This window comes from Microtus pennsylvanicus, chromosome 1 (genome assembly GCF_037038515.1).
Source record: "Microtus pennsylvanicus isolate mMicPen1 chromosome 1, mMicPen1.hap1, whole genome shotgun sequence".
Lineage (NCBI taxonomy): Eukaryota > Metazoa > Chordata > Mammalia > Rodentia > Cricetidae > Microtus > Microtus pennsylvanicus.
Window position 1 is genome coordinate 62,111,371 of NC_134579.1, and position 24,432 is coordinate 62,135,802.

General features: G+C 45.0%; 1 protein-coding gene across 12 annotated transcripts in view; it reads left to right on the forward strand.

Annotated features, from left to right (window-relative positions):
• The window catches only part of Rubcn (rubicon autophagy regulator), a 60,433-nt gene that overhangs the window by 27,183 nt on the left and 8,818 nt on the right, over positions 1-24,432 (forward strand). For 2 of the 12 annotated variants that reach the window (XM_075966231.1, XM_075966173.1), the window contains exons 3-12: positions 4,998-5,081; positions 7,216-7,372; positions 8,060-8,166; positions 10,043-10,199; positions 10,987-11,517; positions 12,965-13,009; positions 15,594-15,709; positions 17,532-17,742; positions 18,124-18,225; positions 20,089-20,163. In XM_075966231.1, coding sequence (XP_075822346.1) covers positions 4,998-5,081; positions 7,216-7,372; positions 8,060-8,166; positions 10,043-10,199; positions 10,987-11,517; positions 12,965-13,009; positions 15,594-15,709; positions 17,532-17,742; positions 18,124-18,225; positions 20,089-20,163 — 1,585 coding nt within the window. The remainder of the gene's footprint in view (positions 1-4,997; positions 5,082-7,215; positions 7,373-8,059; positions 8,167-10,042; positions 10,200-10,986; positions 11,518-12,964; positions 13,010-15,593; positions 15,710-17,531; positions 17,743-18,123; positions 18,226-20,088; positions 20,164-24,432) is intronic. The other 10 variants (XM_075966249.1, XM_075966194.1, XM_075966240.1 and 7 more) reach the window with 6 other exon arrangements.

Genomic DNA, 24,432 nt, shown 5'->3' on the forward strand with positions numbered 1-24,432 from the left:
AACCTGACTAGATTACATGATAGTTTCACCATCCATATGTACCACAAAAGGAGAAATGTTGATAAGATTCTCAAATAAAACAAGCTCGCAAATGCAAAGTACTACTAACATATCTTGTCAGAGTTCTCAAAATGATAGCGTTTATGAAAGCACCTGTTCTTCAGAATGAAAATGTTTTTAAAGAATGTGTCTGACCACTTACGAAACTAGCTGGTGCTGGGAAATGGGAGCAGAGACAGCCACTTGACACACAGACACACTACAGCACATAGAGGCACATAGCACATAGCGGCTCCAGTAGGAAAAAACTAGAAACAAAAGTCCACGTCAGTTGTGGCTCTGCCTGTTACATGGTCTAAGGAGTCAGGCCGGTGTCGGCATTGTTTTCTCCTGCTGTTTCCGTCCAGAACGCTGAGTGCTTTCAAAGGTTTCAGGCTGCTGTGTCATCAGGGAGCTATTCTGGGTTTGTGTCCTTGGGAAGGGGAAGGGACGTGATGATTCATGGTGGTCATCTCTCCCCTTTGTTTTCGTAAGGATGTGTTATGGGAGTGAGTTCTCTTTTGTTTTAGTCCCCAAGGGCCCCTGGGAAGCTGTGACGTCAGGATCATTTTCTTAGAGGGATCTCATTTTTGTCAGCCTGCATCACCTTTACTCCTTTTGAAAGGCAAAGCATTATGATACTATCTCTCGGTCCTGCTGCTTAGAGATCTGGAAACAACTGAGTGGGAGTGAGTAGCGCCTAGAACAAACTGTGCTTAGCAGTGTCGGCCCAGTACAATTTTGTGTGTGTGTGTGTGTGTGTGTGTTTGTTTGTTTTTGTTTTTTTGAGACAGGGTTTCTCTGTAGCTTTGGAGCCTGTCCTGGAACTAGCTCTTGTAGACCAGGCTAGCCTCGAACTCACAGAAATCTGCCTGCCTCTGCCTCCCCAGTGCTGGGATTAAAGGTGTGTACCACCACCGCCCAGCTTCAATACAGTTTTTTAATGATTTATTTTTTAATGTGTATGAGTATGTTATCTACATGTTGTATACATGTGTACCATGTGCATGCCTGTTACCCATGGAAGCCAGAAGAAGGCTTTTGGATGACTTGGAACTGGAGTTACAGGCAGTTGTAAGTGTCATGTGGGTCTGGGACCCAAACCCAGGTCCTCTACAAGAGCAGCCAGTGCTTTTAACCTCAGAGCCATTTCTCTAGCCCCAAGGTAGCCTGATTTTGTTTGTTTTTTTGTTTGGTTGTTTGGTTGTTTTTTTTTTTTCCAAGGAGGGTTTTTCTGTGTAGTGCTGGCTGTCCTGAACTTGATCTGAAAACCAGGCTGGTCTCGAACTCAGAGACCCACCAACCTCTCTACCTTCTAAGTGCTGGGATTAAGGGCATGGGCCACCACCTCCTGGCCATGATTTTTAAAGTAATAATAATGAAAAAAATCTATCTGTTTTTAAAAATATGCATAATATATTATTATTTGTTGAAACTTTGACATATACTAAAAAGACTCAGAAAAATAAATATAGCCCATAATCTTAATACCAAGTAATAATATCTACTGTTTAGCATTCTGTTGGATGGTCTTATTTTTTTCTTATTTTTCTCTTTATATTTAAACCCTTATATTTAAAAGGCACTTTTATGGGGCTGGAGTGGTTATAATATGCTAGTATCTTCTATGAAAACCTCTAGAGAAGAATAAAATAGTGGTTATAATATGCTAGTATCGTCTATGAAAACCTAGAGAAGAATAAAATAGTGGTTATAATATGCTAGTTTCGTCTATGAAAACCTCTAGAGAAGAATAAGATAGTGGTTATAATATGCTGGTATCTTCTATGAAAACCTAGAGAAGAATAAAATAGTGGTTATAATATGCTGGTATCTTCTATGAAAACCTCTAGAGAAGAATAAGATAGTGGTTATAATATGCTAGCATCTTCTATGAAAACCTCTAGAGAAGAATAAAATAGTGGTTATAATATGCTAGTATCTTCTATGAAAACCTAGAGAAGAATAAAATAGTGGTTATAATATGCTAGTATCTTCTATGAAAACCTCTAGAGAAGAATAAAATAGTGGTTATAATATGCTAGTATCTTCTATGAAAACCTCTAGAGAAGAATAAGATAGTGGTTATAATATGCTAGTATCTTCTATGAAAACCTCTAGAGAAGAATAAGATAGTGGTTATAATATGCTAGTATCTTCTATGAAAACCTAGAGAAAAATAAAATAGTGGTTATAATATGCTAGTATCGTCTATGAAAACCTCTAGAGAAGCACAATCGCCTTCTCTCAGCAGCTGTGGCCCATCTGTAGCTCTTGTCTAGGGCGAGGTCCTGTGAGGTCTTCCCCTCTGCGTTGTCTCAGCTGATGTCCTTGTGCAGGTCTTACTTAAGCAGCCCTATTGTTAAGACTTCATGGTGCAGCTTCCTGTCACATACAGAAGTCTGTCTCACAGTAGACATCCTAGTCCCCTGGCACTCACAATTGCTCTGATCTTCCTTCTGTCCTTGTGTCATGTTCCCTGAGCCTCAGGTGTAAGGGTCACATTGTAGATCTGTAGACTCTTTTATTATTATTATTATTATTAGTGCTACATTCCATAACCATGACAACCCCCCTTTTTTACATTTATTTATTTATTTATTTATTTATTATACACTTTCCAGGAGACAGTGCCAGATCTCATTGCAGATTTTTGTGAGCCACCCACGTGATTGCTGGAACTTGAACTCAGGACCTCTGGCAGAGTAGTCAGTGCTCTTAACCTCTGAAGCATCTCTCCAGCCCCTGTAGACTCTTTTTTAGAGTTTTTTTTAAACATTTATTCATTTGTTTATTTAGGGATGCATGCAGTCAGAAAGTTGGTCTTCTCTCTCTCTACGATATTGGTTCTGGGGCTTAAACTCAGGTTGTCAGGCATAGTAGCAAGCACCTTTATCCACTGATCCATCTTGTTGGCTGGCATACAATCTTTGTAAGGTGTTTGTTTGTTAATATTATGATTAGAAACTTTATGTTCATTGAGGATTTTGATTAACAGTTTTTTGTTGCATCTTTGTATGGCTTTGAGATCACAATGTTTCTAGAGATTTGGTAATTTATCAGTGGAGCCATCTGTTCCTGAGTTCTGTTATATGGGGACACATTTTATCAGTGATTTAAATAGTGTCATTCATTGCTCTGTTCAGGTTTTCTGTGTCCTCATAGTTCAGTTTTGGTAGATTAAATGTTAAGAAATTTAGCTATTGTTAAAGGTTTTCCAATGAATTGACACATAATTGTTTATAGGGTTCCTTCCATTGACTTGAGCCATGCCTCTCCCCACCTTTGGGAATGAAACCCAGGGCCCTGCTCACACTGACAAGCACTGAACCTCTAATCCACAGCCTCCTTCTTTACCATTGATTTTTGAGATGCTTTTTTAATTCCACATTACTTTCTAATGTATTTTAAGGTCTCTTTCTAGCTGTTTGTTTTGTTCTATTAGTTGGTTTGTCTCTTGATATTTGTGTTGGTTTTATATTTGAAAGATTACTTAATCTAAATTCAAACTCCTGCCCAGTAATCTCAGGAAGGGGGTGTCTTTTCTAGGGTTTTTATTGCTGTGAAGAGACACCATGACTATGGCAACTCCTATAAAGAAAAACATTTAATCAGGGCTGACTTACAGTTTCAGAGGTGTAGTTTGTTATCATTGTAGCAGGGAGCACAGCAGTGTGCAGGTAGACATTGTACTGGAGAAGGAGCTAGGAGTTCTACATCTTGAGCCCAGGCAACAGGAAGTGAACTGTCCTCTACACTGATAGCTTGAGCATATGAGACCTCAAAGCCCATTTCCACAATGACACACTTCCTCTGACAAGGCTACACCTACTTCAACAAGACCACACCTCCTAATGGTGCCACTCCCTATGGGCCAAGCATTCAAATACATTAATCTCTGGGGACCATACCTATTTAAACCACTATAGAGGTTCTCCAAAACATTAGGTTTTCATTATAGAAAACATTTCATTGTCGTGTCTGGGTAAAACCCTTCATTCTCTCTAGGACTTCATATTTCTTTGACTCTAAAATACAGCCTTTTTTGGCCAACATCTATGGCAAAACTAAGTGTTTCCTTGTTTGTAGTAGGTACTAAAGACATTCACCCCTGTCAACTGACTGCACTAGTTTTTTTCCTTGTAGGAAACCAGATAATGAAGAGAAAAGGAGTAGGAGACAGATAACTTTCACTGTATACCTTTTATATCATTTGCATGTAGTACCTATTCAGAGCAGTCTAGTTTCAGTCCGTGAAGTGCTTCCACACAAGCGTGAAGACCTGAGTTTAATCCCCAGAACCGGTACTCACTGTAATCCAGGCCAGCCAGTCTAGCCTACCGAGTGAGTTACAGAGAAAGACTGTCTCAAAACTAAGGTGGAAGATGCTCCTGAGGAACTTCACCCAACGTGGACCTCTGGCTTCTGTGAACATGCGTATATATGTACACCCATACACATAAGAACAATTTAAGAGCCGGGCAGATGGTGGTACATGCCTTTAATCTTAGCACTCAGGAGGCAGAGGCAGGCAGATCTCTGTGAGTTCAAGGCCAGCCTGGTCTACAAGAGCTAGTTCCAGGACAGGCTCTAAAAGTACAGTGAAACCCTGTGTCAAAACAACAACAACAAAAAAAAAAAACAATTTAAGTAATTATGTGTATATATTCCTTTGCTTGCTGCTGGCAGCCTTTGTTGAAGCAAAGGAAGGTTATTCTCTTTTTTTCCCTCTCCCTTCTCACCCCTCCCCCCTTTCCTACTCTTCTGCCTCTATTTGGTTTTCTTGTTTTGGAAATAGGGTCTCTCTATACAGCTCAGGCTGGCCTTGAACTCCAGACCCTCTGGCTTCACCTCTCAAGCGCTACTATTACAGAGGGGTGCTACTATGTCAGCTTTTATATCTCTCTCTTACTGTCAGCAGTCAGGATCTGCTCATCACGTTGGTGTTTGTTTGGCAGGTGTTTAGCCGCCAGGCGGATTACTGGCAGTTTGTGAAAGACATTCGGTGGCTCAGTCCGCACTCAGCCCTTCATGTTGAGAAGGTAAGAGTGAAGGGGAGCTGGCTTGCTGGGTGGCTGCAAATTTCACTGGTGCTCAGCCGGAAGACTGTTCTCCCTGGGATGGAGTGCGTCCACTTTCTTTTAACTAGAGGGGAGAGATTATCTCGGTAGCAGTGACTTAGAGGGAAGGCTTAACCAACAAACCAAATTCATTCAGGTTGCTTTTTCATCTCCTGGGAAATGAGTGAAAATGATCTAATGAAACTCTTAAAAAAAAAAACTAGGAGAAATGGCAAGAATTTCCCTAAAGCAGTAAGAGGACTGTGGACATAAAGTGTTCCAGAGACCAGTAGATTGAGTGCTGCCTTCAACATTCTGGCTGCTTTGGAGTGTCCTGTCTCCAGCTCCACATAGTGCTCCAGGTTTCCAGTCAGGGAAACAACTCAACAAAGTCAGGTGACTTGACCAAAGATACACAGCTGGTTCAGTCAATGACTATTTTATGTATGCACTTAATTTTTTATTATAAGAAAATTAAACGCATCTAAATTAGATTAATGAAATGACTGCAAAATATCCGTCCATTGTCCCTCTTTATTTCTCTTTGTATGACTTGTTTTGTTTCATGTGTGTCCCGGCTATTGATTTATTGCTAAGATGAGGTCAAGAAGTATACTTTTTTCCCCCTAATATCCAGTGAACAAAGACTCTGGGCTTTATACTAGCCTTTCTTTACATGATCATACTGGCCATTCTGTATATGATCATACTGGCCGTTCTGTATATGGTATGCCGGCTGTTCTGTGTATGGTCATGCTGGCCGTTCTGTGTATGGTCATGCTGGCCATTCTGTGTATGGTCATACTGGCCGTTCTGTGTATGGTCATACTGGCCGTTCTGTATATGGTCATACTGGCCGTTCTGTATATGGTCATACTGGCCGTTCTGTATATGGTCATACTGGCCGTTCTGTATATGGTCATACTGGCCGTTCTGTGTATGATCATTATGGTCATACTGGCCATTCTGTGTATGGTCATATTGGCCATTCTGTATATGGTCATACTGGCCGTTCTGTATATGGTCATACTGGCCGTTCTGTATATGGTCATACTGGCCGTTCTGTATATGGTCATACTGGCCGTTCTGTATATGGTCATACTGGCCTTTCTGTATATGATCATACTGGCCTTTCTCTGTGTGGTCATACTGGCCTTTCTGATCTGAAAAGATCATAACCTGCTGTTTTCTTTCACCTTCTCATTTTTCCTTTGTTCATTTGTTCATTCTGTTCTGTTGTGTTTACTGATGTAGCTTCACTAGGTAGCCCAGGTTGCCCTTGAATGTGTAGTCTTCCTTCCTTAGCTACCCGTGCACTGGGGTCACCAGGTGTGTGTTCCCACACCTCAGATGTGGTGCTATGCCATTTCTTCTGAGGGGCTTCCTGACATTGCTGTTGATGCATTTTGTGTTACTGATCTTGGCTATGAGAACTTGGTCTTAGAAACACTGAAGGAGGAGGAGGTCCCGTAGAGAATCTTTAGGCTGAAGAGCTGAGTAAGTGGATAAGCGCTCTGGCTGTTCTTCTAGAAGATCCAGGCTCAATTCCTAGCATCCACATGGTGACTCACGACCATCTGTAACTCCAGTCCTCAGGGATGTGATGCCCTCTTATAGCCTCTGCGGGCACTACATCCATGTGGTATGTATTCAGGCAACACACTCAGGCGCATTGAAGAAAGTCTCAAGAAAAATTTCAAGAGCATCTTTGGAGGTGTTTTTCCTAGACCAACCCATCTACACATATGCATGCCAAGACTTTTTTTTTTTTTTATCACATTTCTCTCTGGAGGCTCTGAAATAGAGGACTTTGTGAGAGAAGCCAAGAGGTCAAATGCCTTTGATCCTTCCTAGGGATATCCTAGAGATTCCTCTTTGGAGATAGGCCGTAGAGAGCCAGATTTAGCAGGCTTGCTTCTCCTGAGGTCTGATAGGTAGAGAAGCCATTCATCTCTTCACGGTCTTCCTCCTGCATCTTGGGAAGCTAGCTGCAGGAGACACCCCGGGTAGCCTTCTCTCGCCTGTCTTCAGCATAGTTCTCAGGTCCCTAGGCCCTCACTGCTGCGCTTTGTCTGCCAGGGTGTGTGTTTTGACTCCTGCCTCTTTGCCTCCCCAGTTCATCAGCTTGCATGAGAATGACCAGAGCAGCGCTGAGGTGAGCGAGCGCGCTGTTGCAGAGCTCTGGCTGCAGCATAGCCTGCAGTGCCACTGCCTCTCGGCCCAGCTCCGGCCTCTGCTTGGGGACAGACAGTATATCAGGAAGTTCTACACAGGTGAGTAGAAGCAATTCAGGGTGTCGTGCGTACTGCTTGTTGATCTTCTGTCTCTCTGTTCTTCAGTAGATTGCTTCTGTACCAGGGTCTCCTAAAACTTACTTGATGCCGTAGATTCTACTCAAAAACACATAGCCAGCCCTCCTCTCAGCCACCTTGGGAAAACACCAAGTTGTTCCTGTCCTGATGCATGCAAACTGTAAGAAGAAATGCCACAAACCGAGTTTCCTATGTGCTGGTCGCTGTGCCACTGCCCTCTTTACAGCTGTTCCACGAGCTGGGTAGTAGGATCACTGTTTTCTTTTTCTTTCTTTTTTTTTTTTTTGGATTTTTTCGAGACAGGGTTTCTGTCCTGGAACTAGCTCTTCTAGACCAGGCTGGTCTCTAACTCACAGAGATCCGCCTGCCTCTGCCTCCCGAGTGCTGGGATTAAAGGCGAGGATCACTGTTTTCTAATCAGAGAGGCTAGGTGACTTGGCCAGAGTCACACAGAGCCAGGTCCAATTCTGCACCTTTCTGATTTTGGAGCTTCTTATGTTAGACTGCATACAACTGAGCGTCTTCTGTACTTTACTTGTCTCCAGATCCTTCCTCTCCTCAGTGACATGCTTTTCCTCTATTCCTTTTTATTCTGTCTCTTTCTCCGAGCTTCACTCTTCATCACTATGGTACGTTTTCCCTTCCCAGAAACTGCTTTCCTGCTAAGTGATGCCCACGTCACAGCCATGCTCCAGTGCCTGGAAGCAGTGGAACAGAACAACCCCCGGCTCCTGGCTCAGATTGATGCATCTATGGTAAGGGGGGCAAAAGGATCCCCACGTCTGTCCTGGGCCTTCTCCGTGCTGGCCACTCCTCAGTGACAGATGACTTCTCACTGAGGCGGCTGTGAGCTGAGAGACTTTCATTTTTGAAATGCTTGGGGAGCTGGGTGTGGTAGCACACGACTGTTGCCTGAGTCTGCTTGCTATTGCTGGCATAAAACACCTTGGCACAAAGCAACATGGGGAGGAAAGATTTATTTGGCTTACATATCCTTAGTCACAGTTCACTGAGACAGGAACTCAAAGCAGGAACCTGATGCAGAAGACATGGAAGAGCACTGCTTACTGACTTGCTCCCCATGGCTTGCTCAGCCTGTTGCTTACAGAACCCAGGACCACCTGCCCAAGAATGGCACCACCCACAGTGGGCTGGACCCTCCCACATCAATCATTGAGCAAGAAAATGTCCTACAGACTTGCCTACAGGCCAACCTAATGGAGGCATTTCCTCAGTTGACAGTCCCTCCTCCCAGATAAAACTCTAACTGTGTCAAGTTGACAGGCATCTGTAATCCCAGTACTTGGGAGGTTGACACAGAAGGGTCAGAGTTCAAGATCAGCCTGGACTATATAATAAGCTTTATGCTAGCTTAGACTATGAGATCCTGTCTTAAAAATAAAAAAGGAAAGGGGAGGTGAGAGGTAGGGTGAGAGGAGCAGAATATGATGGAAGGGAAAGGTGAACCGGTGAGCCTGAAGTCCACTGAGAGACCCTGTCTCAAAAGGAAGATGGCCAGCATCGACCTCTGGCCTCCGTGTTTGTGCACAGGTATGAATGTGTGCCCTACCTACAAAAGAAGTCGCTAGGGGCCGGGACTAGGCATGGAAACTCGCTACTGTAGTCCCAGCACTTGGGAGTCTTAAGAGGTGGGAGGATAGACATGAGTTTGAGGGCAGGGCAGTTTGAGCTACGTCGTGAGTACCAGGCCTCCCAAAGTGACATGACAAGGCCCTGTCTAAAAAGTGAAAAAGAAAAGGGCACTGAACCACACACACACTTGCCTTCTCTCCCAAAGCTCGGATCAGGTGCTCATGAGAGACACGTATGGCTTAGGCCACCAGTCTATATGACTTTTACTTCACATGCATCCTTTTTGGTATGTATTTATGTGTAGTGTAGATACATGTCTGTATACCTGTTCCCATGTGTATGGGTATCCGTGTGCAGGCTGCCATGCCCACCTGGATTTCACACTGGTATTAGGGCTGTGAGTGTAACACCCGATTCTGTGTTACCCCCTCCGTACAGTTCGGGCACCACTGTACTGTACGCAAGCCGGGCAAGGGCCTGGAGATTGAAAGAACACACAAAGAGACCCGGGTCATTTGAAAGGAGATCAGCCGTGTGCCGTTTATTCAATCTTGGGGAAATCCTTAAATACCTAGCTGCTGCACAAGGATTTCCACCCAGGCAGGTGGGAAATTACCATACCAAAGATGGAATCAACAATGTCCAGGCGGGGGCAGGGGGAAGCACAGGAACAAACAGAATGCTTTAGTTAGCTGACCAGAAACTGTCCTCAAGATGCACCCCAGGAACAAGGGTAGACCCGGGCCCTACGTGTGAGTTCTAGTCCTTGTGTTTGCAGAGCAAGAACACTTGCTGAACCGTCTTCCCAGCCTCCCGTGCATATTCTTGCGTTCTTCGTTGCACCACTTACAGGAGAAACTATCCTAGAAGAATTCCAGTGCAGAAGCTGTAGTGTTCCGATGTTGAATGCTATGGTAGCTGTGCTCTAGTAGTCTAGGCCTACTGTCAACTACGAGCTCCTATCAGCGTTTCTGCAGTAATGAGTGCCCCTCCTCTGAGGGCCTCTGCTTCATTCTGACATGTTTTCTTTTGTTTTAGTTTGCCAGAAAGCACGAGAGCCCGCTGCTGGTTACAAAGAGCCAGAGTCTGACGGCTCTGCCTGGTTCCACGTATACCCCTCCAGCTAGCTGTGCTCAGCAATCCTGCTTTGGGTCCTCCTCTAGCCTCCACCAACCCATGGCCAACCACAGCTCAGGTATGGGGGCAGATGCTGTGTAATTACAGCATGCATTGTAGGCTGGGGAAGTAGAGGACTTTTGTGACTGCTCACAGGCCAGAACCTGCTTTTGTTTGGTTTTGGTTTTACCTTCTCATCCTTCACCTCTGGAAAGTCGAGAGTCCTTGTGAGAGTGACTGCAGACTGGAAATAGAAGCTTGGACTGGTAGACATTGGTGTGAGTGTTTTTGTCGTAGGCATCATAAAAACATATGGAGCAGCAGTTGCTGGTGTGGGGCTGTAGGGCTGTAATCCCAGCACTCAGAAGACAGAAGCAAGAAGATGGTTGGTTATAAGTTCAGAGGTGTCCAGGGCCACATAGTGAGACCATGCCTCACAGAACAGAAAGTTATTCAGCAGTAGCCTACAATCATTCTGTAGCAAAGAGATGTCCTTAGAGGCCTTTGAGCTTCTGCTTCACGTTTCAAATCAGGTCTGTAGTTGCTAACATCTTTAGAGTGCCTGCATCATGCTAAGTTTTGTTACAATTTGTGTGTACTACCTCATTTGATCTTTACCAGTTCTGTGAGGTTGCTGTTCTCATTATTTCTATCATTTTGCAGTTGAGGGGTTCAGGCTGAGGAGCAGTGAAGCCACTGCGAGCTCAAGTGTCCATGCCCTCCCCTTAGCTGCTCCAAATCCTTACTTTAATTGATTGACCTTTTCTGAGTGACGTGGATCCTGGGTGCCCTTACCTGGGGACCTATATACATACTTTGGTCTCTAGCTTACCTTTCTCTCCCCTTATCCTTTTTTTATGTCCTAGAAAGAAGATCCACTTCCTTTTCACTTTCTGGCCCTCTCTGGAGACCTCAAGAAGACAGAGAGCTCTCACCAGCGGAGAGTCAAACCACCCAAGCTCCGCTGCTTTCAGACTCAGCTCTAGCCCAGGGTTCCCCACTGACCCCACATGAGATGAGTTCCAGCACTCTGACCAGCCCCATAGAGGCATCCTGGGTCAGCAGCCAAAATGACTCCCCAAGTGATGCCAGTGAGGGGCCTGAGTACCTGGCCATTGGCAACCCAGACCCCCGTGGCCGGACTGCCAGTTGTCAGAGTCATAGCAGCAATGCTGAGAGTAGCAGCTCTCACTTGTTCTCCTCCAGCAGCTCTCAGAAGCCAGATTCTGCTGCTTCTTCTTTAGGGGACCAAGAGGCAGGTAGGCAGAGTCAGCCAGGCAGTGTCCTTCGCAGGTCCAGCTTCTCAGAGGGGCAGACAGTCCCTGTCACCAACGGGACAAAGAAGAGCCACATTCGCTCCCATTCGGATACTAACATTGCCTCCAAAGGAACCACAGGTAATGACGAGCACCAGCTACTGATTAACAGGATGCCCCCCTCCCCAGTTCAAATTCAGGGCTGGAGGGAGGGCTTATTCCTGCGATTTTTCAGATGGCAGAAAGAAAAGAACTGTTTCTGGATGACATGTTTGTTACTCTGCTCTGTCATGAAAGACGTTTAGCATGTAGTACTCATGAAGCCCAAGTATATTTTATGTCTTCCTTTACATGATGCTAAATACTAAATGCTTCCCCGATTCTTCCAAAGTTCCTTAGCATTGGGATAGTATGAGCATTGCAGTATATGTTTTAACTGAATCTCTTAGACGTCAGCAAAGTATTAAAGAGGTTTAGAGATAATTCTTTTAAATTCCTTCTGTTGTGATTCCTTAAAAGTTAGTTCAGGAAGTAGTACTAAACTGAGTACTATTAGGGTTTCCTAGTTATCGTCGGGATAATAGTGAGTATGGATGGGCAGTGTGACCCTGGACCAAGTGTCATAACTCAGACTGAGGCCCTGAGATGAGGGCCATTTGCCCTGTCCCCCTCTCTCCCAGAGTGCTAACTGGTAGTAGGGCGCAAACCTAGGCGTGATGAAGGTGAGTCTCCTTGCTTCTGTATCATATTGCCACCATCCTCCTGGGCAGCTGGTGTCTCTAGGCTTTGCTTGGGGATCATCTGTAAGTATAACTATATATCTGTAAGTATAATGTGCTCAAAGCTACTATAAGTCAGATACAAAATATAAAAATAAAATAGAAAGTATTTATTTCATGAGCAAAAATAAAGGAGATTTCCGTGGCAGCTGGAGCTGCCCTTGTCTCTGTAATTTCTAGAAAGATGAAGATTCAAGGCCTCAACTAAACCCTGGGTAGCAGACCCTCATCTGTTTTCCTCCAAGAATTTTGAGTGACTTACTTGAACTTAGGAGAAAAATCTCCAGGTCAAAGCCTTTTTGCATGAACTTCCTTACATGGGAAGCATGTTGGGGTTAGACCCTCAAGTCCCATCTGCTGCAGTTCTGTGTCCACACCCCATGAGTGCACTGACCTTTGTTCATACAGAACTCCCTGGGTCCTGCATCCCACTGTTTGGTTGTTCTAAGCGGTTTAGGGATTGAACCCAGGGCCCTGTTCATGCTGGGCAAGAGCTCTACAGAGCGACATTCCCAGCCTCCCTGGCTCCATTCTTGAATCTGTGTGGATTCCAGAAACCATGGTAACCTGCATGGGATAAGGGAGCCAGCAAAGACCTGTGCAGAAGGTCTGAGCATGGGTCTCGTAGCTTCTTATCCAAGTCACCCCTCCTGCAGCCCCGGTGTCCCCTCTTGGCAGCTCATGTCACCACTTCTGCCAGGTAAAAGTCACGGGGTTGGTTTGGGTGTTTTTTTCTTTCCTCTCTTTCTCTCTCTCTCTAATCTTGTTTGTTCTGTCTGGATTCTCTGTCCCTGTGTGTTTATCTGCAGGAGGCCCCAGGAATATCACCATTATAGTTGAAGATCCCATTGCAGGTTTGGGAGTCAGTCCCCACCTCTCCTTCCTTCTCTTCCTCTGTGACCACCTTGCTTAGTTCAAAACCTCCTTTTCCAGTCTGGTGTCAAATCAAGTCTGGCAAGTTTTAATTCTTTTGCAGTGTGGGATCCATCTGTAGCAGGACACTACGTGTTGTGCCCCAAACGTGCTTCCACATGCTTTGTTCATTCTACCAACAGCTTCTGGAAGCCATAGTCAAGCTAAAGCAATTCTCCTTTACACAAGGGTAAACATGAGGCCTGCTGTCCATCTAAGGCCTCATGATGGGTCAGTAGCAGGGTGTTCCTTACCTGAAGGCTTGCTGTGGATAACTTTATGTTTCTTGACTTCACACCAGAATGTGTTTTATTCCTTTTATGTGGTCTTGGATACACTTGCATGACTTGCCTGTCTAAGGTCCCTGTCTCCTTCCCTGCAGTCTTCGTTCCCTCATGCATCTGCATACTCCATACTCGTCACTGGGCATTTTTCTATTAAAGTCGTTTTGTTCTTTGTTTTTGCTTTTTCCCTCATGGTGGTTTTCAAACTGAGATTTGTGTTCTATTCTGGGCGCTGTAATGATGGAGTTATTAATGTGTGGGTATGGGTTAGTAAAGCTGTGACGGGGAGGACTAGAGACCACAGCCTCCTGGAAATGGAGAAGTCACTATCATGTTGTCTTGGAAAAGAGAACATTAAAGAAGAAAGCCTGCAGAAACAGAAGGAGAGGAAAAACTGGGAGAAAGCAGATTCTGAGTGAGTGGGAAGAAATGCTGAGTCTGTTGAGTGGGTGCCCGTAGGAGTCGGTGACCTCAGTACAGAAGCCCAGTGGCTTGTGTGGTCGAAGAACACAGTGATGGTGTTACCGGTGGTGTGGGGTGCCGTCTGAAACAGTCGCTTCCGTTGTTTCTTACCATGGTATCGTGGTGATTGCTGGTGTTTCCTTAGTTCAGTAGACAGAGCAGAGCCTACTGCCAGGGCAACAAGAACACAAAATTACTTGCTTCGTGTGTGTGTGTGTGTGTGTGTGTGTGTGTGTGGCACCTGACACTTGGCGTTATTTCCTGGGGAAACAGTGGATATGTCTAGGCATCTGCTCTTCCAGAGCATACTCTTCATGTCTCAGGATTTTCTTACTATGGCACTGGGCATTTTTTATTTACTTTTGAATATCAGTTTCTCCTGTCTTATGACCCCTTCAGCAACCTCTCTGTCCCCCTTGTTTTAGAGACAAAATTTGACTATGTGGTCCAGACTGGACTTGAATTCACTATTGTGATCCTCCTTCCCTGACTTTCCAAGGGCTAGCATTGCAAGCGTGTGTCACCATGCTCAGCATCAGCCTTCTCTGGAAGTCTCTTGTTTTTTCTGGTGACTAAATCCTTTGGTTTTGAAACCACCATCCTTGACTTCTCCAGAATTGACTTGATGTTGCTTTTAAGCCCCTTTCTGAGTTTCATTTTCATTAGTGGATGTATATTTTCTGACACTGTTTTAAAACATACTGTCAAGATATTTGGTAAAAAATTATTGTGGTTATTTTTATTTTACCATCTAAAGATTGTTTTTTAAACTAGTTTGTTGAGAATTAGTGATTAAAGCTGGACAGTGGTAGCTCATGCTTTTAATCTGAGCACTTGGGAAGCAGAGGCAGGTGGATCTCTGTGAGTTCAAGGCCAGCCTAGTCTACTACAGAGTGAGTTCCAGGACAGCCAGGGCTGTAACACAAAGAAACCCTGTCTCAAAAAAAAAAAAAATTAGTGATTAGCTAAAATTTTATAACATTTGGTTAGAAGATGGAAGAAAAGGAGACTAAACCCCGTTTTGACTTTTTTTTTCACCTTTGCATTGTCCCAGTGGTGTTGTCTCTTCCCCTTGGACAACAAAGGGGCCTTGAGAGACCCCTTCCCTTGCTCTGGCCAGAGCAGTGCAGTCAATAAGTGCCCCCAGCTCCCTGTTCATGGAGTATGGCGAGTGAGCACCAGGAAGGCAAGGACTGAAGCCTGCTTGTTTCCGTCTCGCTCTGTGGAGGATCCTGTATGCCCTCACCTGCCCTTCTGTCATCTTCAGCTCTGAATTCACTTCCTGTGGTCCAATGACTAGGATCCCCTTCTGTCATGCTCTGGGCGCTACCATGTGTGTCTGTTGTACTGTATGTGACATAGCCTAAATGAACAAGAGGCTTGACAGTGGATCTTTGGGTAGTTCTCAGAAGACAAGTTTTACATGGAAACCATTTGCAGGCAGAAGCATTCGTGTCCTTCCCTAATCCCTTTTCCTCTTTAGTGGAGTAGGAAGGACAGTGTTCCTGTAACTTCAGATAGTAAAAGGATTGTCTCTAGGAACTCTGTTTTCTCTGTCATTCTCCGTCCAGGGGGTTGGTGCTCTGGGACTCTTAAGAGTCTATCTAAGCAATGCCTTTAGAAGATGGACCGATGTCCTCTTTGCAGTTTCTGGTCCCCGTTCCCTGGGAAGACTTGGGAAAGCCTTTAGTAGTAACATCCTCAGACTTCTTGAAGGAGCATGGCTGTTACAGGTTTTCATTTCAACTCAAATTTTATATCCGCCCTCCATTTCCCACAGAGAGTGGTCAGTACCTGTGCTCAGGAGAAGGCATGTTTCGAAGACCATCAGAAGGACAGTCGCTCATCAGTTACCTCTCTGAGCAAGACTTTGGCAGCTGTGCAGACCTAGAAAAGGTAAGGCATCAAAGGGGCGAATGAGGAGCTAGTGCAGTGGGGGATCCGGCCCGATCGATGGTCTCTGCTGCCATTGTTTTAGTGAGGTTCCGAGTACACAGCAGTACCTGTGAACTGCAGTGCCTATGAACTTAGAGCTCTGTCAAGGGAATTCTTCAGGGAGCCTGTGCTTGTCATTGGTCCCGGTCTACCCTATGTAGAAATACTGGATTTTAGCCACGTGATTATTGTTTGTTGACTCTGTGGCCTCACATAGAAACTTCTTCCAGAATCCAGGTCTACATTTGTTCCTGGGCTCAACTATGTGTATGATAACATCTGTCCACCAGTCTCTTATTGTGGGGCTTACTTACCTTGCTACTGTGGGTATGGGTGTATGACTCTGGGAAAAGAGTCTCTTTGGAATTCCTGGCTTGTTCTCCCGCTTGGTAGCCCTTGTTTCAAACATGATTGCCTGGTTTCATCAGCTTTCTTAGTGCAAAGAGAGAATCGTATATCAGCAACTGAAAAGACCTGCAGTGTCCAATGGACTTAAAAATATTAGACACTTAGACTTGATCCAGTCTGTAAACAACATTTTGTTGTTGTTTTTGAGGCAGGGTTTTACTGTGCAGCCCAGGCTAGACTCCTCAAACCTTAGGACTCTCCTGTCTCTGCCCTCTGGGGACTGAGACTACAGGTGTGGGACATCACACCTGGCCTGAGTAATTTTTAAAAAGCAGTTAAAAAAAGAAAACAGATGCTGATAAAACATCAGGTTTTATCTTTAGAAGTTGGTTCAGTTCACTTTGTTTCATTCTTAGAAGTCAAATTCTCTAGGAGATCCGAAAGTGTCCCATTGCATCCAGAGCAAATGGTATTTCCGTCCACACATTGGGCAGAGCATCAGATAGTCAGGCCACGTGCAACAGGTCTCAGTGCCAGTGTGGTGCCGGCCACGTGCGGCAGGTCTCAGTGCCACAGCGATACTGGCCACGTGCGGCAGGTCTCAGTGCCATCGTGGTACTGGCCACGTGCAACAGGTCTCAGTGCCACAGCGATACTGGCCACGTGCGGCAGGTCTCAGTGCCATCGTGGTGCTGGCCACGTGCAACAGGTCTCAGTGCCATCGTGATGCTGGCTACATGCAGCAGGTCTGGTACCACAGTGCTGGCCATGTGCAGCAGGTCTGGTACCACAGTGCTGGCCATGTGCAGCAGGTCTCAGTGCCACAATGGTGCCGTGCTGTTGGCTGCATTTTCTCGGTGGCCTATAATGGTAGAAACGTTTGTGCCAGACACCAACAGGTCTGTGAAGGTGATTCCTTGGTGTGTAAATACTCACTTCAGTATCAGGAATGCCATTTTATCTACCCTCTTTAAGGAACTAACGCTCTTTATGATCTGCTGTGGTGGTCTGTGAACCACAGCTTTCTTCAAGCATTTCCTTCCCCACCCATGTGCCCTGTGCTTCCAGTTTGAAGAGGGTTTTTTTTTCTTTTTTCATAGTTTCTTTCATTGTGTTGAGTGGAAATGGGGCTGAGCAGAAGCTATGGTTGGCACTGAGGAGATCGTGGACTGACTAGCTGAGATTCTCTTTCCATTTTTATGTAGAAAATAGAACAGACGAGGAGACAGCCATGGCCAGCTAAAAGAGCAAAGACTCTAGAGCAGGCCGTTTGCCTATCTGCCTTCCTTAGAGCAGTCAAGTGCATTTCCCCTGGTGGCCCCTTTGAGGAAAGTGCATGTCTTGGGAGCTCTGCTTCCCCGCATTGTCCATCCACAAGGTGTTCCCTACTCCAGTCCTTTAACGAGCAACTTCTTCGGTGCCCTCCTTCCTCCAGGAGAATGCTCACTTCAGCATCTCGGAGTCCTTGATTGCGGCCATCGAGCTGATGAAATGCAACATGATGAGCCAGTGTCTAGAAGAGGAGGAGGTGGAGGAGGAGGATAGTGACAGGGAGATCCAGGAACTGAAGCAGAAGATCCGCCTTCGGCGCCAGCAGATCCGCACCAGAAACTTGCTCCCCGCGTACCAGGAGACTGAGCATGGAAGTGAGTGAGGCCCGGGAGCATCTGGATGCCTGCCTCTTCACAGGGTGGCAAGCTCTGACTGCGTTTGTGTGAGGTGTTGTGGCTAAGCCAAGGACTCCCCTGCTGTTTTGGTTTTGTTTCTTCTCCCCGAGCTAGACTAGGAACCCTGCTAAGAGCTCAGGTTTCCTCCTTCACAAACAGCATTCTTCCAAAATGGGACTCCAGGGTAGGCACTAAGGCCAGGGGTCACAGATGGACTCCTCCAAAGGAGAATGGGCCAGCAGGAGTGCCAGTCCCATTTCAGCGTCAGTCCCAGCCGTGGTTCTGTTCCCTCTCCTCACTTCAAGTCTGGGCTCATTACTGTGGCGTTGAGAGGGGTGACAGTGATCTTTACTATCACAGGCTTCCGGGTCACATCCAGCAGCTCCCAGTTCAGTTCACGTGATTCCACACAGTTCTCGGACTCTGGCTCTGCTGATGATGTTGACGAGTTTGAAATCCAAGGTAAGCATTGCCACTCTGTTACAAAGGAGCGCTTATTACTAACAATCCTGTTAATGTGGAGTGTTCGGCTGAGTGACCCCTAAATAGATCTTCATTATTACCCACTGTGTACATTGTTAGTTATTGGAAGGGACGGCTACTCTTGCTAGAATCAGAACCGCATTAAAAGTCATGCAGACTTGAAAGGAAGAAGGCGATTGGCTATTGAAGTCACCCTGATTTTCGGTCCTCGTGTGTTTATCTTTCTCTTGGGTCCTCACTCTCTTCCTCCTTCTAGCTCTTTGGGCTGAGCCAAACCACCTAATTAGAATGTGTCCCTGTGCTCCGTAACACAATTGAAATTGCTCCAAGATATATAAGAAGGAATTTTATAGTAATATGTGTGGTGGGGGACATGAATCATTAAGGGAGAAGCAAAAGAAAGGAGAAACAGATAGGTTTACAAAGCAGAGCTTTAATTTCTGTCTTAGCAGTCTTAAGGCAGAGCCCCAGCCCCTTGTTGGAAGCGTCAGTGCAGTGAGGAGAGGGGCTGCCGTCTGATAAGGCATTTGTTGTAAAGCAAGTAAGGTTCCTTTTGCATCACTAGTCACCTCAGAGGGGGACCTCACAGCAGACCAATGAAACAGTCTCAAGTCCAAGCTGGTGAGTCAGGGCGTTTATTGATTTACTTACAGGCTGCATCACCAATAATAATAATAAAATCAGACCAGCATGAGTGACAGCCTCCCAAGAGCTGCTTAGCTGGAGTCCTGCCTTCTCCCATCTGCTATGTGGTCTAGCACACATGCAGCTGGCCCGAGCATTACTCGAAGGTGGGAGATGGGAGCGCAAGAGTGAACGGGTGGCTGAACTCTCAGTGAGGGTCTGATGATCTTCCATCCAGTTTGTGTGAAGGAAAGTCAGTAGATCCGATCTTGGGAAGGTCTCGGTGAGTCTAGCCTGGGATCAGCTGTCCTGCTTCCAACATGGCAGTGGCCACGTCATGCTTGAGTGATGTGCTTCATGGTAGCCCTGTTCCTGCAAACCATAGATCTCTTCAGGACCCAACAAAGACAAACAGCTAGCAAGCAAATAAACAGAGCGATTCAGGTGAATAAACTCTTCGCCATGGTAAACTAAGATGATTTCCCTGCAGAGCTAAATTGTCTATATGCATTCCATTTTAACACTGTAAAATGATAATGAATAGATTTATTTTTTTAGTCTTCAGGGATCCCCTGAGTAACCAGAATGCTTTCTCACTCAGAAATTCAGATTTTACACAGCTTGTCCAGGCCTCTAAGGACTTTGCTATTTGTTCTTCCTAATATATTTGATTTCTACTCTTGACAATAATTGTAACTTAAAACTCCCCCCCTTAGTTTGTGTTTTTTTTTCTAGTCGTAGTTCAACAAAGTGCACTTCTGTTGGAAACTGTTGCTTCAGTTGTGGGCCCCAAGGGTGCCTGTAATCGACTAAATTCCCTGTTGGTTCATGACAGAAATGCTTAAAGGAGACACCATAGGATAGGATCTCAGTCTCTAGGTCCCTGCCATCCTTTGTGGTGAGGAACTGCTCGAAGACTGAGATGTTTGCCATCATCTGCAGCCTCTACACACGAACCTCCCGTAGAGCTCCGCTCCTTACTCCACAGTCAAAATGACCAGCTGTTCCTAACATTGCCCTTAGCTTCTTCTTAGGAGGTGCGTGAGGCTCGACTGGCTTGGGGAAGTAGCAGTTACTGTTTTCCAAGCCTGCCCATGCATGTGGGTTCCTAAAAGCTGCACAAAAGCCACAGCATGGTCCCAAAGACGTGTGCGATGGAATTGTCATGTCAGCAACTTCCTTTCTAAAGGGCCCCTCTTTGTAATTATTGTTACACAGATGGTAGTGAAGGCTCTAACCTGACTCACATGTCAAAGAGTGGACTCTCAGTGTCAATGGCCTCGATGTTATCAGGTAGCCATGCTGGAAGTGCGAATGTGCCTCTACATGCATGTGTGTGAATGTTTGCACCGGCGTTTGCACATGTTTGATCTTGTGGTACTTGTCAAGGTTATGAGAACTTCCTGGGGTAGAGAACTAACTGGAAAACACTAGACAAGGCAGGAGAAATTCAGGTATTCAGATGCTATTTTACATATGACTCAAGCAGTCCTTGTCGGCTCCCCTCAGAGAGATAGTTTTAGATTAGGTAGTCATGTAAATTAGCTAGTTGTGTAACTGATGGAGTCAAAGTTTCGAAAGGAATCTTCAAGCCTAGAAAAGGAGTTCCATCTTGAATTTTTTGGTATTGGTGCTAGATAAGAGCATAAAATGTATTTCATACTGAGTAAAATTTAGCGTGAAGTTCCTCAGCTGCTTTTGAAAGCTTACTAACTATAGAAGTTCACTGTGGAGATGGTTAATGGTTAATTTTAGTCTTTGATGCTTTATTTACTTGCAGTTTTTGTTTGGCTGCTCTTTCGTTTTTCATTTTTTTGTTTATAATTTTTTTTTTATTTTTGGTTTTTGGCTTTGAGATTTTTGAGACAAGGTTTCTCTGTATGACAGTCCTGGCTGTCCTGGAACTTGCTTTATAGATAACTGACCTCGAATTCACAGAGATCCACCTGCCTCTGCTTCCCAAGTGCTGGGATTAAAGACGTGCACCACCACACCCTGTTTATTTGCGAGTTTTTTAATAATAAATGTTATATTAAGAATGAAACCGATAAATTAAGAATTTAAGTTCAAGGGCTGGAGAGATGGCAGTAAGATCCTGTATTAGTTATGAACAGTTATGCACACCACCCCCAGCCTCAGTTGACCACTAATGCATGCTCTCTGCGGATTTGCCCTTTCTGGGCGTTTCATATAAATGGAGCATACAGTATATGATTTATGATCTCTCATCCCTGCTTCTTTCTCCCTATTTATTTTGGATGTGGTGTCTGACAAATTGATTCCATAGACTTCCGGTTCTGGATAGTGTTTGCACTTTGGGGTTTAAGATTCTGTTGTTCTTGTCCCCGCCCCCTCCATTCTCTTGTGCTATAGCCTCATCCTTTCTTCCCTCTGTAGATTCTTCTCACCTTTAAGCTCTCTGCATATATGCACCTTTCGGGTCCAGTTAGGAGACAGAAAATAGCAGGGCAGTTTGAATAGGGGACGTTGAATGGTAAGAGTTTTCAGCTGTAATAACAGTTGAATCATGGGAGAGAAACTCCTAAGGAGTGAAGAGAACACAGGAAGGGTGGATGCAGTGGCAGTCGCTCTCCCACGGGCTGCAATAGAGCAGCCCCAGGCTGTATCCCCAGGTGAGATCCAGGTGGCAGAGGAGCTTCTGAAGTCACAGAGCTGCCTTGAGTCACATTGTGGATGCCGTCCATAGGGAGCGGCCATGCCAACAGCCTCCAGTGGGAAGCCTTGCTCAGAACTCGGGCAGGACTACCAGAGAGCCTGTGGGAAAGGCTGACACTTAAACACCGCCCTCCAAAACATGCTGTGGGAAACCGTGTGTGAGAGGAAGCAGTAACTGCGCCGCTGTGGCTCTGCTGCGGGCACACTTCCCTGGGCAGTATCAGTGTGCTGAGTTGTCAGTCTAAGTTGGAGCACAGCCAGCTGGAACAGGACAAACTCCTTCCTCCCCAGCATCCTCCCAGTGCCCTCCAGTGACGCTTTATTTATGCCAGTTGACCAGGAGACTTGTTGGAAGCACAGCAGATTTGGGCTCAAAGGTAATAAATTGAAACCTAATATAATATATGAAGAAGGGTATTCGTGGACTATATTTTCTGATAAGTAAAATCTGCATGGAGTTTGTGCTGGCTGTTTTTAATGTCAACTTGACAAAAGCTGGAGTTATCCGAAAAGAGGGAATCTCAACTGAGAAAATGCTTCATAAGGTCTGGCTGTAGGGCATTTTCTTAATGATTGACAGGGGAGGACCCATTGTGGTTGGTGCCATCCCTGGGCTAGTGGCCCTAGGTTCTATAAGAAAGCAGGCTGAGCAAGCCAGTAAGCAGCACCCCTCCATGGGGCTCTGCATCAGCTCCTGCCTCCAGGTTCCTGCTCTGCTTGAGTTCATGTCCTGACTTCTTTTGAAGATGAACAGTGATGTGAAAGTGTCAGTCAAACAAACCCTGTCCTTCCCAAGTCGCTTTTCTCGTGGTGTTCCATGACAGCAAGAGTACAGTAACTCTAACTAGGAAAAGATCAAGGTAACCAATTGCTCCTCCTCCTACTCTTTTAAAATCCGTTTTAACAATAATGTAGTTCTCCACTTTACAGTCTTCCTCTTTGAGTTAATGATCACAGAAAGTGCACTGGCATTGGATCCCCGGCTGTGCTGGAGATTGTTTTATCTGCTAACGGAAAGTGAGTGGAAACCATTGTCAGTACAGCCAGGAAATCCCTAAGCTAACTCCCTAAGTTTCACTTGCTTTGTTTAAAAATGTGTAGATTTTGCTAAAACCAGAAGTGTAGCCGGTTCTTCATGATCAGTCCAGCCACCTAGTAGAGCACCTTCCCCTCATGTGACATCGTTTTCTTGTCTGTTTTTACGTTTTAGTTTGTTCTGGGTGTGAGGGCAACCATGTGGGTCCTGGGGCTTGAACTCAAGTCCTCATGGCTGGCAGCAGGCACCTTTACCTCCAGAGCCATTTTGCCAACCCCTGTGTTTATATTTTATAACTTTCCTCCATCAATAATAATTTCTTTATCTATGGAAAGCCTCAAAAGCACTTCAGATAAATTCTCTTGGAAAAATATATTTGTTTTAAACATATTTGTTTTTGTTCAAAAGATTAAGAATACATTTTATAGTTATGCTAAACTCCACTAGGAAGGTACAGGCTGCTTTCTGTTCTCTACAGAATGCTTTCCTTAGCTATTTTTGAGCTTGGTGTGGTTATATCACTGTGTTCAACCGGTGGTCCATCCATGTCAACTTAGTCATCTGCCTGAACTAACGAGGGTCAGCAGGACACCCCGCAGGCACAGTAAAGTGAAGGTGTTTGATCGATGTAGGGTGCCATATCCAGTTTGATATCAGCACTGCCTCAACCCTCTGCGCTGGGGTAGGATCCTTACCCCAGGCAATGTGGTTCTCCACGCTCTTGCAGTATTTATGATGAGCTAAAAAGCACCTGCCACATAACCTCCTCTGACCTTTTATGTGTCTGATGAAAAAGAATAATAAGCAGGATAATCCAGCTGATTATAGGTTCTAAAGAAAAGAGAATAAAGATTAAAAAAGACTTTCTTATTTGAATATGAAATGCTCTGCTTAACTATAAAGTTACATTCTGAGAAATGTATCCCTAGGTGATTTTGTGTGGCTATCATAGATCATAGAATTTACTTACACAGACTTACTGTGTCTGAGATCCTATCACCTCAGGACAGGGTTTCAGGGGACCACTGTTTTATACATTGACCACCACTGACAGAAATAATAATGGTTTCTGTAGCAACCGATATCTACAATACGTAACACTTTCTTTTTAAAAAAAAAAATATTTATTTTGTATACTATATTCTGTCTGTGTGTGTGCCTGCAGGCCAGAAGGGGGCACCAGACCTCATTACAGGTGGTTGTGAGCCACCATGTTGTTGCTGGGAATTGAACTCAGGACCTTTGGAAGAGCAGGCAGTGCTCTTAACCGCCGAGCCATCTCGCCAGCCCTGTAACACTTTCTTTTATAGGCTGGCCCTATGGTATCAAAATTGGTTAGTTCCTTATTCAAGGTTGTCTGTCTAGGATTTTCTTTCATGTTTCCCTATCCCAAGCAGGATGAAATTTGTAAAAACTTGAATTGCTTTTAGTCAGTTAATCATTCTGAAAACCCTTTCTATGGAGAACATCCTGAGTGCTGTTTGACAAGTGTAGTGAGGAGGAGCGGCGGGCTGCATTCCTGGCGCCCGGCCGCCCGCCCACATGGCTAGCTTATGCGGAAACTGTATTTTTTTTAAACATTGCTTGTCCCATTAGTTTTAGCCTCTTATTGGCTAATTCTCACATCTTTGATTAACACATTTCTAATAATCTGTGTAGCCCACGAGGTGCCTTACCAGGGAAGATCTTAACCTGCATCTGTATTGGGTGGGAGAATCATGGCGACTGTCTGACTTGGCTTTCTTTCTCCCAGCATTTTGTTCTGTTTTCTCCGCCTACCTAATTTTCTGTCCTATCAAAGGACCAAGGCAGTCTCTTTATTTAACCAGTGAAATTAACACAAAACAGAA